Here is a 12918-nt window from a genome sequence, read left to right on the forward strand (position 1 = left end):
TAGATAAATGGGATAAATTTTTCCTAATTTATAATGTACATCACTCATTACCTTTGGAACTAGATTACATATTGTGGTAAATACAATTTTGAGGTGCATTTTAAGATTCTGCCTATATTCATTATGTTTTCTTTGCAACTTTAATTATACTTCACAAAATACTCAGTACTTTGTTGTATAAACACAAGGCTGCCTTCGGACTCTAACTGTTAGGTAAAGGATTTATCATATACACCCATGAAAAACATGAAATAAATTTAGAAATAACGTGAACTGGCATATAAAAATGCACATTTATGAACAGAGATAATACCAAATTCCCCAGATATAAAGCATTAGTAGAAATGTGTCCAGTCACATCTGGTACATATTACTGCCTTAGCAAAAATGAAAATAATTCAATATTTGGACTTCATCTCATTTCTGGGAACCCTACTTGATTGATAAATTAAAGAATAACAACAATTATTTTTGATACAAGATTTTAGAGCCAAAATTGTCAGTTTCACTGTTCAACTGGTCCTCTTTCGTACAACTTATTTTGTAACTTGTAGTCATTTTATATAACAAATTTCATGGTTACAGTATAATAAACCTGACTGGTTCAACTGTACAATAGCACACAATAATGATTATTGTATTACAAAAGATAGAATTAAAACCAAAAGAACTGTGCGGGTTGCTACTGCACATCCTATCAGTCTGTGGAGAGAGATAATGGACATGCAGTGAATATGCAACTCAAAACATACCCACAAAATTTAGAATCAACAAACAGAACCAAATTTTCTATAAATATTCTACAGGAAGGGACGAGAGGAGGAAGAACAACAACATTCTTTAGAGAAGAATGTAAACAAAAATATTGTGAAAATGAACTTGGAATACATCTTTGATTTCAATTCAAGGAAAACACATATTCAAACTTTTCCTGAAATGCCTGAAATTGCACTGAAGTTGAAGCAGCTTATAGCATTCCTGACATTACTTCTCCCATTATTTACATGGGAATATACTTTACATTGGTCACTATCTGCTGATGGTGCAGTGAAAACTGTCATTAGGCAATAAATATTTTAGCATTATTTAATATTTTACCTTGAATCTAATGTAGATGATGCAGAAGGTTAAATGAAGGATTATTTTCTAACTAAAGACATTGGAGCAGAATTAGGCCACTCGGCCCATCGAGTCTGCTCCGCCAAGATGTCATAAACACTAGATCAAGAAGTGTGCAAATTAAAATACACGAGGAAATTGGCATTTCCTGTTTAGTTTATGCAAAGTTAACTTTAACAAAGAAGCCTTAAAAAAGACTTACCAATAAAGACAAAGATCTGATGATGAGAATAACGTAACAGCATAGAAACTGACAATGTCTGAAGAAAAAGAAAGAAAAAGTCAAGCCAGCTCCATAAAGTGGAGATTAATTGAAAATTTCAATTTTTTATTATTTCTATATCCCTCTTTCAGATCTGTGGCACCCTGAAATGTTACAATGAAGCTCAAAGCAAACTAAAGAAAGAAGCCTCATATTTCAACTAGTCAGGCTACAGCCCACAGAATCAAATTTGAGATAACTTGCTCCTTCTTACTGTTTGTACAGTAACTGGCCATATTTGTCTATAACCATCATTCCTTTTATTTCTTTTCTATGGACTGGCCTGCTGGATATGCCCCAATAGATCCGACCATACAATAGCAAAGTATTACACAGACAAAGAAGCTTAATTTACTACCCATTCCTGCCACATAATTTCACCCTATTGGACAAGATACCTTTTGTTCCATTCATTGCCCTGCTCCATATTCACCGCTACACTGACTAACTCATTTCTATCTTAGTTCTAGTGAAGGGACTCAGAAACCTAACGAAAATTAAGCTTCTTTTCTCAGATACTGCCTGACCTAGTAAGTTTTTCCAGCATGTGCAATTTTTTTTAAAACTTAATTGAACTTCTCCTCGTACTAGTCTTGGAATTCCAGAAATCATTCTGGTAAACTATAATTGCAATTTGTTCTATAGCCAAATCTGCACATGATAATCTGGTGTGGTAATCATATAATCATGATAATCATCCTTGCTTCTGTACTCAAAACTTCTTACAGTAGTCAGCATAATATTTGCCTTCTTAAATATTTGCTGAAGCAGCATGTAGGCTTTCAGTAACACATGTACAAGGAACAATGGATCTTTTGCAACTCAATATTACTTTGTATCTCACCAGTTAAATAACGTGCTGCCATTCCATTTTCACTACCAAATTGGATTAATGACTTATTTATCCACATTATACTGTATCTACATTTACTTAATTTACATTTACTTAATTTAAATAGCCCTGAAGCCTCTTTATATTCTCTTCATAATTCACAATTCCACCAGTTTTATGTTGTCAGGAAACTCATGGAATTTGTGGGACAAGATAAGTAATAACACCATTTTTTCCCAATTTGTGTTTCTTGATGGATCCTCAGATGATGTGGTTGTGTTTAACAAAATTTGCGATACGAACTATTTTCTAGGAATATAACTCCCGTCCTCTGTAACACAGGAGTCACTTTATAGTTGTTTCCTGTCACACTGGGGAAAAAAATTATTTCTAATCAGTTTCCTGTCTATCAAATTTAAATCCATGCAGTGTATTATTCCACAGTTTTATTGATTTAGCTCTGTGCCCTACCTGAAACGTTTTCTGACAACCTATATACATCATATCTACAAATCCCCTCTCATCTATTCTACCAACTATATCTTCGAAATTCTCCTGTAGGTGTGTCAAACATGACTTTATTTTCACAAATACTTTTCATAATGTAAATAGCCTTTCTATGGAGTAGAGAGTGAGTCTTTTTCTCTCCAGGGAAAAATGTCAAATATTAGAAAGCATAAAAAGTATAACCTTAAGAAAGGTTGGTTTAAAGGAGATGTGCAAGGCAAGTATATTTTACAAAGAGAGTAGTAAGTGCCTGGAGTACTGGAGCACAGTGTCAAAGGGGTTGTAGGAAGCAAATACAACAGGACATTAAGAGGCATTTAGACAGGCACATGAACTTGCAGGGAACAGAGAGAATGGATCATGCTAACATCCGGTAAGACGGCAGCACGCTCGATTACAGCGGCTGCTACTACGTCAACAAAAGGTGCTACTGTCTTTTTATTTTCATACACATAACTCTAATAAACACAAGATCCTGCCATATATTAAGAACTTAAAGTACTGCAGGACTGAAATGGGTGGCCACTGGGTAATCCTGTTTTTTGTAGCAGACTGAGGTGCCTGGCGAAGAGATCTCCCAATCTACATTGGGTCTTACCAATATACATTGATATTTGTGTGTGTTGCTTTGAATTTCCAGTATTTGCAGATTTTCTCATGTTTGTGATTGTTGCCTTCCTGTTAGCTTGAACCAATCTGGCCATTTTCCTTTGACCTCTCTCATCAACAAAGCATTTTTATCCACAGAACTGCTGTTCACACTTCCGTTTCTCACACCACTCTCTGTAAACTGAGACTTATGTGTGAAAATCCGGAGATCAGCAGTTTCTGAGATACTCAAACCACCCTGCCTGGCACCAACATTATAACTTGGACCACATGTCGTCTCCATTTTGATGTTTGGCCTGAACCTCTTGACCTCGTATGCATGCTTGTATGTACTGAGCTGCTGCCACATGATTGACAGATTCGATATTTGCATTAACGAGCAAGCATAAAGGTGTAATAAAATGGCCACTGATTGTATATAAGTAGGTGTTCCATCATTAATCAATCAACAGATCTTATTCTCTAATACCTTGTCTCAGCCAAACAGATAAAAATACAATATCTTGAAGATGCAACGACACTTCATATAAAATTTCCAAGCCATTATCCATTTTGTCCCCTCCTATGACAGAGGCAACAAGTATTTCATATAATGGAGAGACTTGTCATGATTTAGTTCCTTTTTTTGAGGAAGACAAATAGGATGCCATTCATTATTACTGTATATTTTTCTGCATTAATTGTGTTAGAACATGATCTACATCTAGCAGCTAAAGCAAGTCTTCATAATTTTGTTTGTCCATTGTGTCTTGCTGATATGATAGTGTAACGATTAATATTTATTAACATACTTACAAATATGACCATGATGACAAAAGCTGCAAGGTAGGAGGTTCTGGCCATCCACATGCTGACAAAACGGTAGTGTTCTCCTGATACAACATTGCGCAAAAACCCTAGTTTAAAAAAAACATTTGAGACATTTAAGAGAAAACTGTCAAAATTAAGCAAATTCTTAACATTTTAATTCTGACCATTTTAAAACTTCTGAAATAGATCAGTTACAATCATCTACGTCTGATTACTCATTTGGAAGAGGGCACACAAAAGAAGTCAAGCTGACATTTGATCTTTGTATAACATGGAAAACTCAGCAAAATATTCTGTGAGTTCTCAAATTCCTGAAAAACTTTTAAGAGTCAACCTTACACCATTATGCTTTTGCAACTATTGCAAATAACGAGTCAATTATCAAAATTATGCTCTAATGATCACAGCACAAATAAAAATAAAAAGGACTGCGAATGATGGAAATAAGGGATTAAAGCAGAAAATGGTAGAAACCCTCAGCAGGACAGATAGCAAGGAAAATGAGACAGTTATTAACTTTTCAGATCAATAGCCCTTTATCAGAACTGGAAAGAGTAAATTAGCTTTAAGTTGCAGAAAAGGTGCTTTGCAAAGTGGTTAGTAAATCCGTTTGCTTTCTACAGTGCAGAAGATACCACATCATGAGCACAGAAAATAATATACTAGATTGGAAGAAGTGCGAGTAAATTGCTACTTCATCTGGAAGGACTATCTTTTGTCTGAGTAATGGGAAGGGAACAGGTAAAAGGTCAGATACTGCACGTCCTCTAGTTGCATGGAAAGTGATAGGTGAAGATGGAAGAGTTGTCAGTGGAATTGTGATGGGAATGACTATTCCTAAAGATTTACAATTCCCATTTGCTTTAATCAACAAAATATCTATTAAAGCTTGGATTACCTTTCAAAGGCTAATTGCTATCTATTCTCTTGATTTTTTGTATGTTTATCTCATGTAATAATTGAGCAATAAGATGTTAAGAAATATATACAGTTCAACTCTGATCATCCACTATCTAATTTATCAGAAATCCCAACAGTTTGGAATCCTGCTTCTCATACTTTGCTCAACTCCACAGGGCCTAGTGTTCTTGTGCTTGCTTTAAGTTTACCAAAGTCACTGTAAAATTAGTTATAATACTATGTAACATTTTAAAGGAAATAAATAAAAACAATTTTGTGTATTAATTGGAATAATGCAGTCCAGAAATAGCAGTCTAGTACCAAAGTCTGGAGCATGATAATTAAAGGAATTTTACTATAGCTACATCTGGGATAGCATAATGATTGACTGCTTAATTTTTAAGAGATGATTATTGGATTACTACATGCTCAATAGTCTATTCCTGATCATATATTGGTGAAGGTCAAAATTTTCATCTGCATATCAATTATCTACATCTGCCTGATTTCTGTGATATGGGTAACTATGACCCCACGAAAGGGAATAAAACAGCAGGGCTGAAACTGCCTTTTGCAAAACACTTCTCCCTATAGATGCTGCCTGGTCTGCTGTGTTCCACCAGCATTTTGTGTGTTGTTGTTTGAATTTCCAGCATCTGCAGATTTCCTCATGTTTGCTCATCAATATTCAAGTTACTTACCTTTATTTTCTTCATTTTCAGCCAATGCTTTCACACTGGACATCAGTATGTCATCATAACCCAAAAATTCATCCAAAAGAAACCGACTAAAACCATCACCGAAACAGAGATCTTTTGTTGGATCTGTAAACGAAACAGAATAATGTTAAGTTCTTGTACTACATACGATGTGCTAACCGGACATGTGTTTTTAGAACAGCAGAGAAGAGATTTCCAACTTTTACAAAATAAATCCTAGATTATTAACTAAGAATTATTATTGATAAATGGTATGTTCACCCAGAGCACCATTTCAAGCGTCGTAGCAAAAGTGAATGATAACATTGAAGATGGAGGTAGCTGGTTTATTAAAAGAAGCAACGTGTAGAGAGGATAGAGGGGAAAGGTTGTTGATAGGGCAAAATTGCGGTCAACAGGATGAGTTGCAACGTGATAGGTGAACAAAATTTTAAAAAGTGAATACCACATGCAGGTAGATTGGGAAAATTAGGTTTGTGCTGGATTCCGTGGTGGGGGGGGGGGGGGGGGGGGAGGCTGATTTCTAGAATGCCTACGAGATGGTGTTTTAGTGTAGCTCGTGGTTGAGCCTACTATGGGATCAGCTATTCTGGATTGGGAGTTGTGCAACAGACCAGAATTGATTGGAGAGCTTAAAGTAAAGGGACTCTTAGGGGCAAGTGATCATAACATTATTGAATTCACCCTGAAATCTGAGAAGCTGAGTCAAATGTATTACAGTGGAGTAAAGGGAATTACAGGAGGATGAGAGAGGAGTTGGTCAGATTTGACTGGAAAAGAACACTGGCAATGATGGCGGAGCAGCAATGGCTGGGATTTCTGGAAACAATTTGTAAGGCACAGGATACATACATCCCAAAGAGGAAGTAGTATTCAAAAGGCTAGATGACACAAGTGTGACTAACAAGAGAAGTCAAAGCCAACATAAAAACCAAAGAGAGGGCATAAATTAGAGCAAAAATTAGTGGGAAGTTAGGGGATTGGGAAGCTTTTTAAAAACCAACAGAAAGCAACTAAAAAAGTCATTAAAAAACCAAAGATGGAATATGAAAGTAAGCTAGCCAATAGCATTAAAGAGGATACCAAAAGTTTCTTCAAATACATAAAGCGCGAATGAGAGGCGAGAGTGGATATAGGACCACTGGAAAACTATGCTGGAGAGGTAGTAATAGGGGACGGTGAAATGGCAGATGAACTGAATAAGTACTTTGCATCAGTCTTCAGTGTGGAAGATACTAGCAGAATGGTGGAAGTTCCAGGTGACAGGATCATGAAGTGTGTTGTTACCATTTAAGAGAAGGTTCTTGGGAAACTGAAAGGTCTGAAGGTAGTTAAGTCAGCTGAACAGGATGGTGTACACCCTAGGGTTCGAAAAGAGGTGGCTGAAGTGATCTTGAAGGCACTAGTAATGAACTTACAACAATCACTAGACTCTGGAATGATTCTGGAAGATAGGGGAATTGCAAATGTCACTTCACTCTTCAAGAATGGAGGGAGGCAGAAAAATGGAAACTATAGGCCAATTAGTCTGACCTCAGTGATTGGGAAGATAATTAAGCCGATTATTAAGCATGAGATCTCAGGGCACCTGGAGGTATGTGATAAAATAGGCTGTGGTCAGCATGGTTTCCTCAAGGGAAAATCTTGCCTAACAAATTTGTTGGAATTCTTTGAAGAAATAACAAGCAGGATAGACAAAGGAGAATCGGTTGATGTACTGTTTGTGCTTGGATTTTCAGAAGGTCTTTGACAAGGTGCCACAAATGAGGCTGCTTAACAAGCTACGAGCCCATGGTATTACAGGAAAGATTCTATCATGGATAAAGCAGTGGCTGACTGGCAGGAGGCAAAGAGTGGGAATAAAGGGAGCCTTTTTGAGTTGGCTGCCAGTGACTAGCAATGTTCCATAGGGGCCTATGTTGGGACCAATCCTTTTTACATTATATGTCAATGCTTTAGATTATGAAATCGATGACTTTGTTGCAAGTTTGCAGACAATATGAAGACAGGTGGAGAGGTAGGTAATCTGAGGAAGCAGAGAGGCTACAGAAGGACTTAGAATCAGAGAATGGGCAAAGAAGTAGCAGATAGAATACAGTGTCAGGGAGGATATGGTCATGCACTTAGGTAGAAGAAATGAAAGGCTAGACTATTTTCTAAATGGAGAGAAAGTACAAAAAACTGAGGACAAAGGATCTTGGGAGTTGTTGTGCAAGATTCCCTAAAGGTTAAGTTGCAAGTTGAATCTGTGGTGAGGAAGGCAAATGCAATGTTAGCATTCACTTCAAGTGGACTAGAATATAAAAGGATGTAAAGCTGAGATTTTATAAAGCACTGGTGAGCCTCACTTAGAATGTTAAGAGCAACTTTGGGCCCCTTATCTGAGAAAGGATGCATTGAAACTGGAGAGGGTTCAAAGTTGGATCATGAAAATGATTTCAGGATTAAATGGCTTGCCATATGAACTGCATTTGATGCCTCTGGGCCTGTATTCACTGGAATTCAGAAGAATGAGAGGTGACCTCATTGAAACTTATCGAATGGAAAAGCAATGTCTTGTGGTTCCAAATTAGTTTTGTACTTTTAGATGTAGTTCTTAATTCTGCAAATGCCCATCCAAAAAGGACACTAAGCACACCCCCACCCACTCTTTGGAGACATCAATTTCAAAAATTAAATGCAATGGTTAAAAACCCAGGGACAGGAAGAAAACATTTCCATCCCAAAACAGAAATGCGTAAGGCCACACACCCATGTTTTTGAAAGTGCCAAAACTAATAGCCAGCACATAGAGCATTTCTGAAATACAGTAGCTATGAAATATACAACTGAACATGAGGAAAAGTCACTGAAAACATTTAAGGTCTTTTTAAAAAGAAAAATATGTTCCTCAGTTGTTTCTAACAGACCTCTCCTCTCTTTTATAGCTTGAATTTCTCGCTTCTTTTACATAACAGAATTTGTTCTATGATACCAATTACTGTTTCCAGAAATGTGGATGTCCACAACCATTATGATCAAAACATACTGCAGCTTTGGGAACAGAATTGGAAACATTCTGCACAGCCATCATCATAACCTATGGAAGAGTCATTTCACACATCTTTTTAGGAGATAGGTTGGCACCTCTTACCTAATGTAACTACCATAACTGGGATGTTTAGGCGCTGCCTGGTGCTCTGAGATAGACGGAGGAATCCATATTCCAATGAGTATTCAACTATGTACTCCTCTTGTGGCCAAACTGTAATATTGAAAAACATTGAACATCAAGCATTTCTCTGAAATGACAAAACATATAATTTATCAAGACTTTTTAAACAGAGAGTTAAGAACACAAAAAATCACAACTGGAAATTGCAGAGTCACTATTTCAAAATAGTTAAAATAGTATAATTTCATAATACAGTTTTTAAAAATTGCTTAAAAGATGAAATAGGTCTTTTCCTTTAAATGTAATCTCCATTTTTTTTTGGTTTCACTTATCCTCAAAATCTTCCTCTCATGCTTGTTCACTTTACTCCATTAACCTTTCATTCTTTTAATCCTCAACAACTTACCTAGTTTCCCTTTCAAATATATTTGTGCTATTTAGTACACTCTATTTGGGAACACATACATGTATTCCAATATAAATAATTAGAATATCTGTAGAATGATTCAAGTCTTTGATAAAATAAAGTGTAGTAAGCTATTTTGATGGACAGAAAGAAACAAGAGGCCAAATTTAAGGCAAGTGGAGAAACAACTGAAATGTGGAGACACTTTTGTGCAAAAAGTAATGATGTGGTGTCCATTACCTGGGAAGTGTAATGGAGGTTATTCAGTAGGAAACCAGACATATACTTGGAGGGGGATTTTTCTAAAAGTATGAGGAAAGAATGGCAGTGTAAGCTAATTAGATGGTTCTTTCCATTACTTATTTTGTGTAAAGCAAAATTATTAGGTATAGCAAATACAACCAAACTGTTAAAACTTAAAGAAGGTACCTTTGCTTTTTCCTTAATCAACTGTCTAATGTTTTCAGTATTAGATTATGCAGAACAGATTTAATTTCATTGATATTATTAATTAGAAAAGCATTCATTACTTCTGGCATTACGTTACACATTGTTCACATTTTAATGGAGATTTTGTGTGTTCAACATTCTCAAACTGCAGGGCTTTTCACTACAAGATACTGTGTTGAATCCCAAGCCAAGTTTATCATAAACTATTATTAATAAATATTTTCCTCTGTCAGTCTCAACCATCCTAAAATCTGTCCCTACAACTTGTACCAGATGAATGGCATTGTCACATATTAAAGCAACATAATAAACATATTCTGCTCCCCTCAGTATCACTAGTGCTGATGCCACTACAGATTTGCATATTAGAAATAGAGAAACCAGGCAAAGCCCACTTAAAGTAAATATACCTTAAAAATTCAGACTCTTTTTATCACAACCTGTATTTAGAATAAAAGAAAACTCAGAACTTTTACTAAATTATTCACTCATAAAAGTGGATCATTTCTTCTTTATTATGCCATTGAGAAAGTATTCCATATTTTCACAGTAAATAACAAGATGTTTATGAGTACAAAATGCAATTACTCATGGAATTTCATCAACTGCTTGAGAAATAACTCCTGCTAATGAGCTTGCTTGTCATGAATTTGGTTAGTATCCTTTCAAATGATAACTTTAATGGTTAATGGGTAGAGGCATTTTAATTTCTTTACTGAGTTATTTGCTTAAAGCTCTAGTGCTATTATGCACATTAAAAATGATCATGACCAGAAATGAACTTTCACTCAGTTCCCAACAAATATTCCAACTGATATTGTAGCTTAGATGCTATTTTTTTCATCAATTATTTTTTCACAAATCTGTTCAGAGCCTATTTTCTGACGGATTATACTGTGGGGGGGGGGGGAGAAGGGAAACAAACTCATTTTCAGAACAGAGGCTTTGAAAGTCTGAAAATTATTTTTTTTTGTCTGTGTTTTTTTTTCTGGATCTGGGCTTCACTGGTAAGCCTGCATCCATTTTTCATCCCTAATTATTCCCAAGGTAGTACGATACCTTGAATTGCATGAGCAGATGTGCTACGCATTCTGGGTAAAGATCGTTCTCAATACTATTAGGAAAGGAATTCCAGCATTTAGACTTACTGGCGAAGAAAAGGAGGCAACACATTTTCAGGGTGGGTTGCGAATTGGAGGTGATTTTGCAGTTGATGATTTCCTAATGCATCTTTTACCCTTGTCCTTCTTGGTAGTAGAGGTCATGTTTTTGGGAAACGAGTAACTACAGTGTAATTTGTATATCGTACCCACTGTAACCAATTATGCTGGTTTCACATTGACAAGCAAGTAATGAACTCTGAGCTAGCATTTTTTTTTAAAAGCAACAACATTTTCCATAGCACTTTTTAAATAGTTTGTTCACATACCAATGTGAGGCAGTTTTCTTCTTAGCTCAAAGAACAATACATTATCAGGGATTACAATACCAAAGTGAAAGCTTTGCTAACAATAAGATCTATCTCTGATCTCATGCAGTGGGGGCTCTGCAAGAGAAAATTTCAAATAAACCTGAAAGCAGGTTGGAAAGGGAATAAAACAGCTATGCTCTGAATCACTAAAATTTTACCTGCTCTTGTCAGCATCTCAAACTCAGAGACTGTTTCCTGGAGAGGCTGCATGCCTTTACTAGGTGCCTCTGTGAATGAAAGCCCCTGGCTATCATTTTGTACCACCTGTGTCACGACGTCGGCTTTATTTCCAAGTGAAGGCTTTAAGAACACTTTAGGCTCTATGTCCAGCTCAAACTGCGAAAAGGAGAAGGCAAAAGAAAGTCACCATAAATTTGCTACAAAAAATAATAGAGACGTGCATAAATTGCATTGCAGGTTAGTAGCACCTGAAAAAGAAAACTCGGTTAAGAATTTGGAGGGATAAGGGAAGAGTTGGAAATCATCAATTCTGACCCACAAGAAAACTACTTTGGGGAATAGATTATCGTTATTTATTGATGACACAGTTTTCAGGTGTCAGCACCATTCTAGTTTGCAAAACACTGAATGGAATTGCATTTATTATGGTTATGTGAGTATATTTGAGATTGTGCAAGTATGTTTTTAATTTAGTCCTCCTATACTACAGCTAGAATTTATCCAATTACGTACATCCATCCCCAAACCTCAGCCACAATAAGCCAAACAATCCACAGAAGCCCTTTTCCTGAAGCTCTGCAGTCTTAGGGAAGAGTAAATTGAGCCAGAGTTGGACTCGGGGGAGGGAGGGAGAGGGAGGGAGGGAGGGGGAGGGGGAGGGGGAGAGGGAGAGGGAGAGAGAGAGAGACTGCGTGAAAGATTGTTAGATCAGTGGCTCCCCTCCGACATTGCAGAGATCAGCTTGTTTAGTGGATGTTAAGTATTATTTTGATTTCTATATTGCTACTAGTGTAGACATTTGCTTTTCTAAATGTATTGCATTTGTGCTAGTTCTAATAATAGTTCTAATAAATGTGGTTTATCACATATGAAGTGTCTCTTTTGCATGCAGATGTATATGCAAATACCCAGAGCTTATAAGAACATACAAAAAATTAAAGTAATTTTCCTTATAGGCCATTAACCAGACCTCCCACCTCTCTCAGAAGTTCCAGGAGTCTCCTGCATATTGATAGTGGCTCCCTGATGCCCGCAAATTATATACAATATCCCGGAAATCGATTTTTGAGAGGGAGAGGAGGAGGAGGAGGAGTAGGTGGAGGAGGGGGAGGGGAGTGGGAGGGGGAGGATCCTGATTGGTCTCTCTTCATGCTAAGTAGACCTATCAGTTTTCTCTGTGGGCGGGCTTAACAGTCAACCTCTCTCTCTTGTCCATCAGTTCAGCTTAGTGTCCTGCTGTGCCATGGCAGAGTGTTCCAAAAAAAAGAAAATATAAAACATACTTCACCCCAGACTACACTAAAGTGTACTCTTGCCTAATAGGGGTCAAAAATAATGACAGTGTTGCTTGCTACACTGTTTGCAACAGTGACTTTCTATTGCCCATGGATATGTTGAGGTGAGTTTAACAGGTGTCATTCGTTCATTAGCATAACTAACATTATTTAAACTAGCTGGCTAGCTGCTGAGGAGCTACTCTACTGACATTCTACGTGATG

General features: G+C 36.7%; 1 protein-coding gene across 2 annotated transcripts in view; it reads right to left on the minus strand.

The window, feature by feature from the left end:
• Window positions 1–12918, minus strand: part of tmem259 (transmembrane protein 259) — an 86688-nt gene that overhangs the window by 15801 nt on the left and 57969 nt on the right. Inside the window, exons 3-7 of one of the 2 annotated variants that reach the window (XM_059991528.1) lie at window positions 11398–11575; window positions 8892–9002; window positions 5741–5863; window positions 4125–4225; window positions 1322–1379 (exon numbers count right to left, since the gene is read on the minus strand). In XM_059991528.1, the coding sequence (XP_059847511.1) occupies window positions 1322–1379; window positions 4125–4225; window positions 5741–5863; window positions 8892–9002; window positions 11398–11575 (571 nt within the window). The remainder of the gene's footprint in view (window positions 1–1321; window positions 1380–4124; window positions 4226–5740; window positions 5864–8891; window positions 9003–11397; window positions 11576–12918) is intronic. The other variant, XM_059991529.1, reaches the window with a different exon arrangement.

Source organism: Hypanus sabinus, chromosome 16, assembly GCF_030144855.1.
Source record: "Hypanus sabinus isolate sHypSab1 chromosome 16, sHypSab1.hap1, whole genome shotgun sequence".
In the NCBI taxonomy this organism is placed as follows: domain Eukaryota; kingdom Metazoa; phylum Chordata; class Chondrichthyes; order Myliobatiformes; family Dasyatidae; genus Hypanus; species Hypanus sabinus.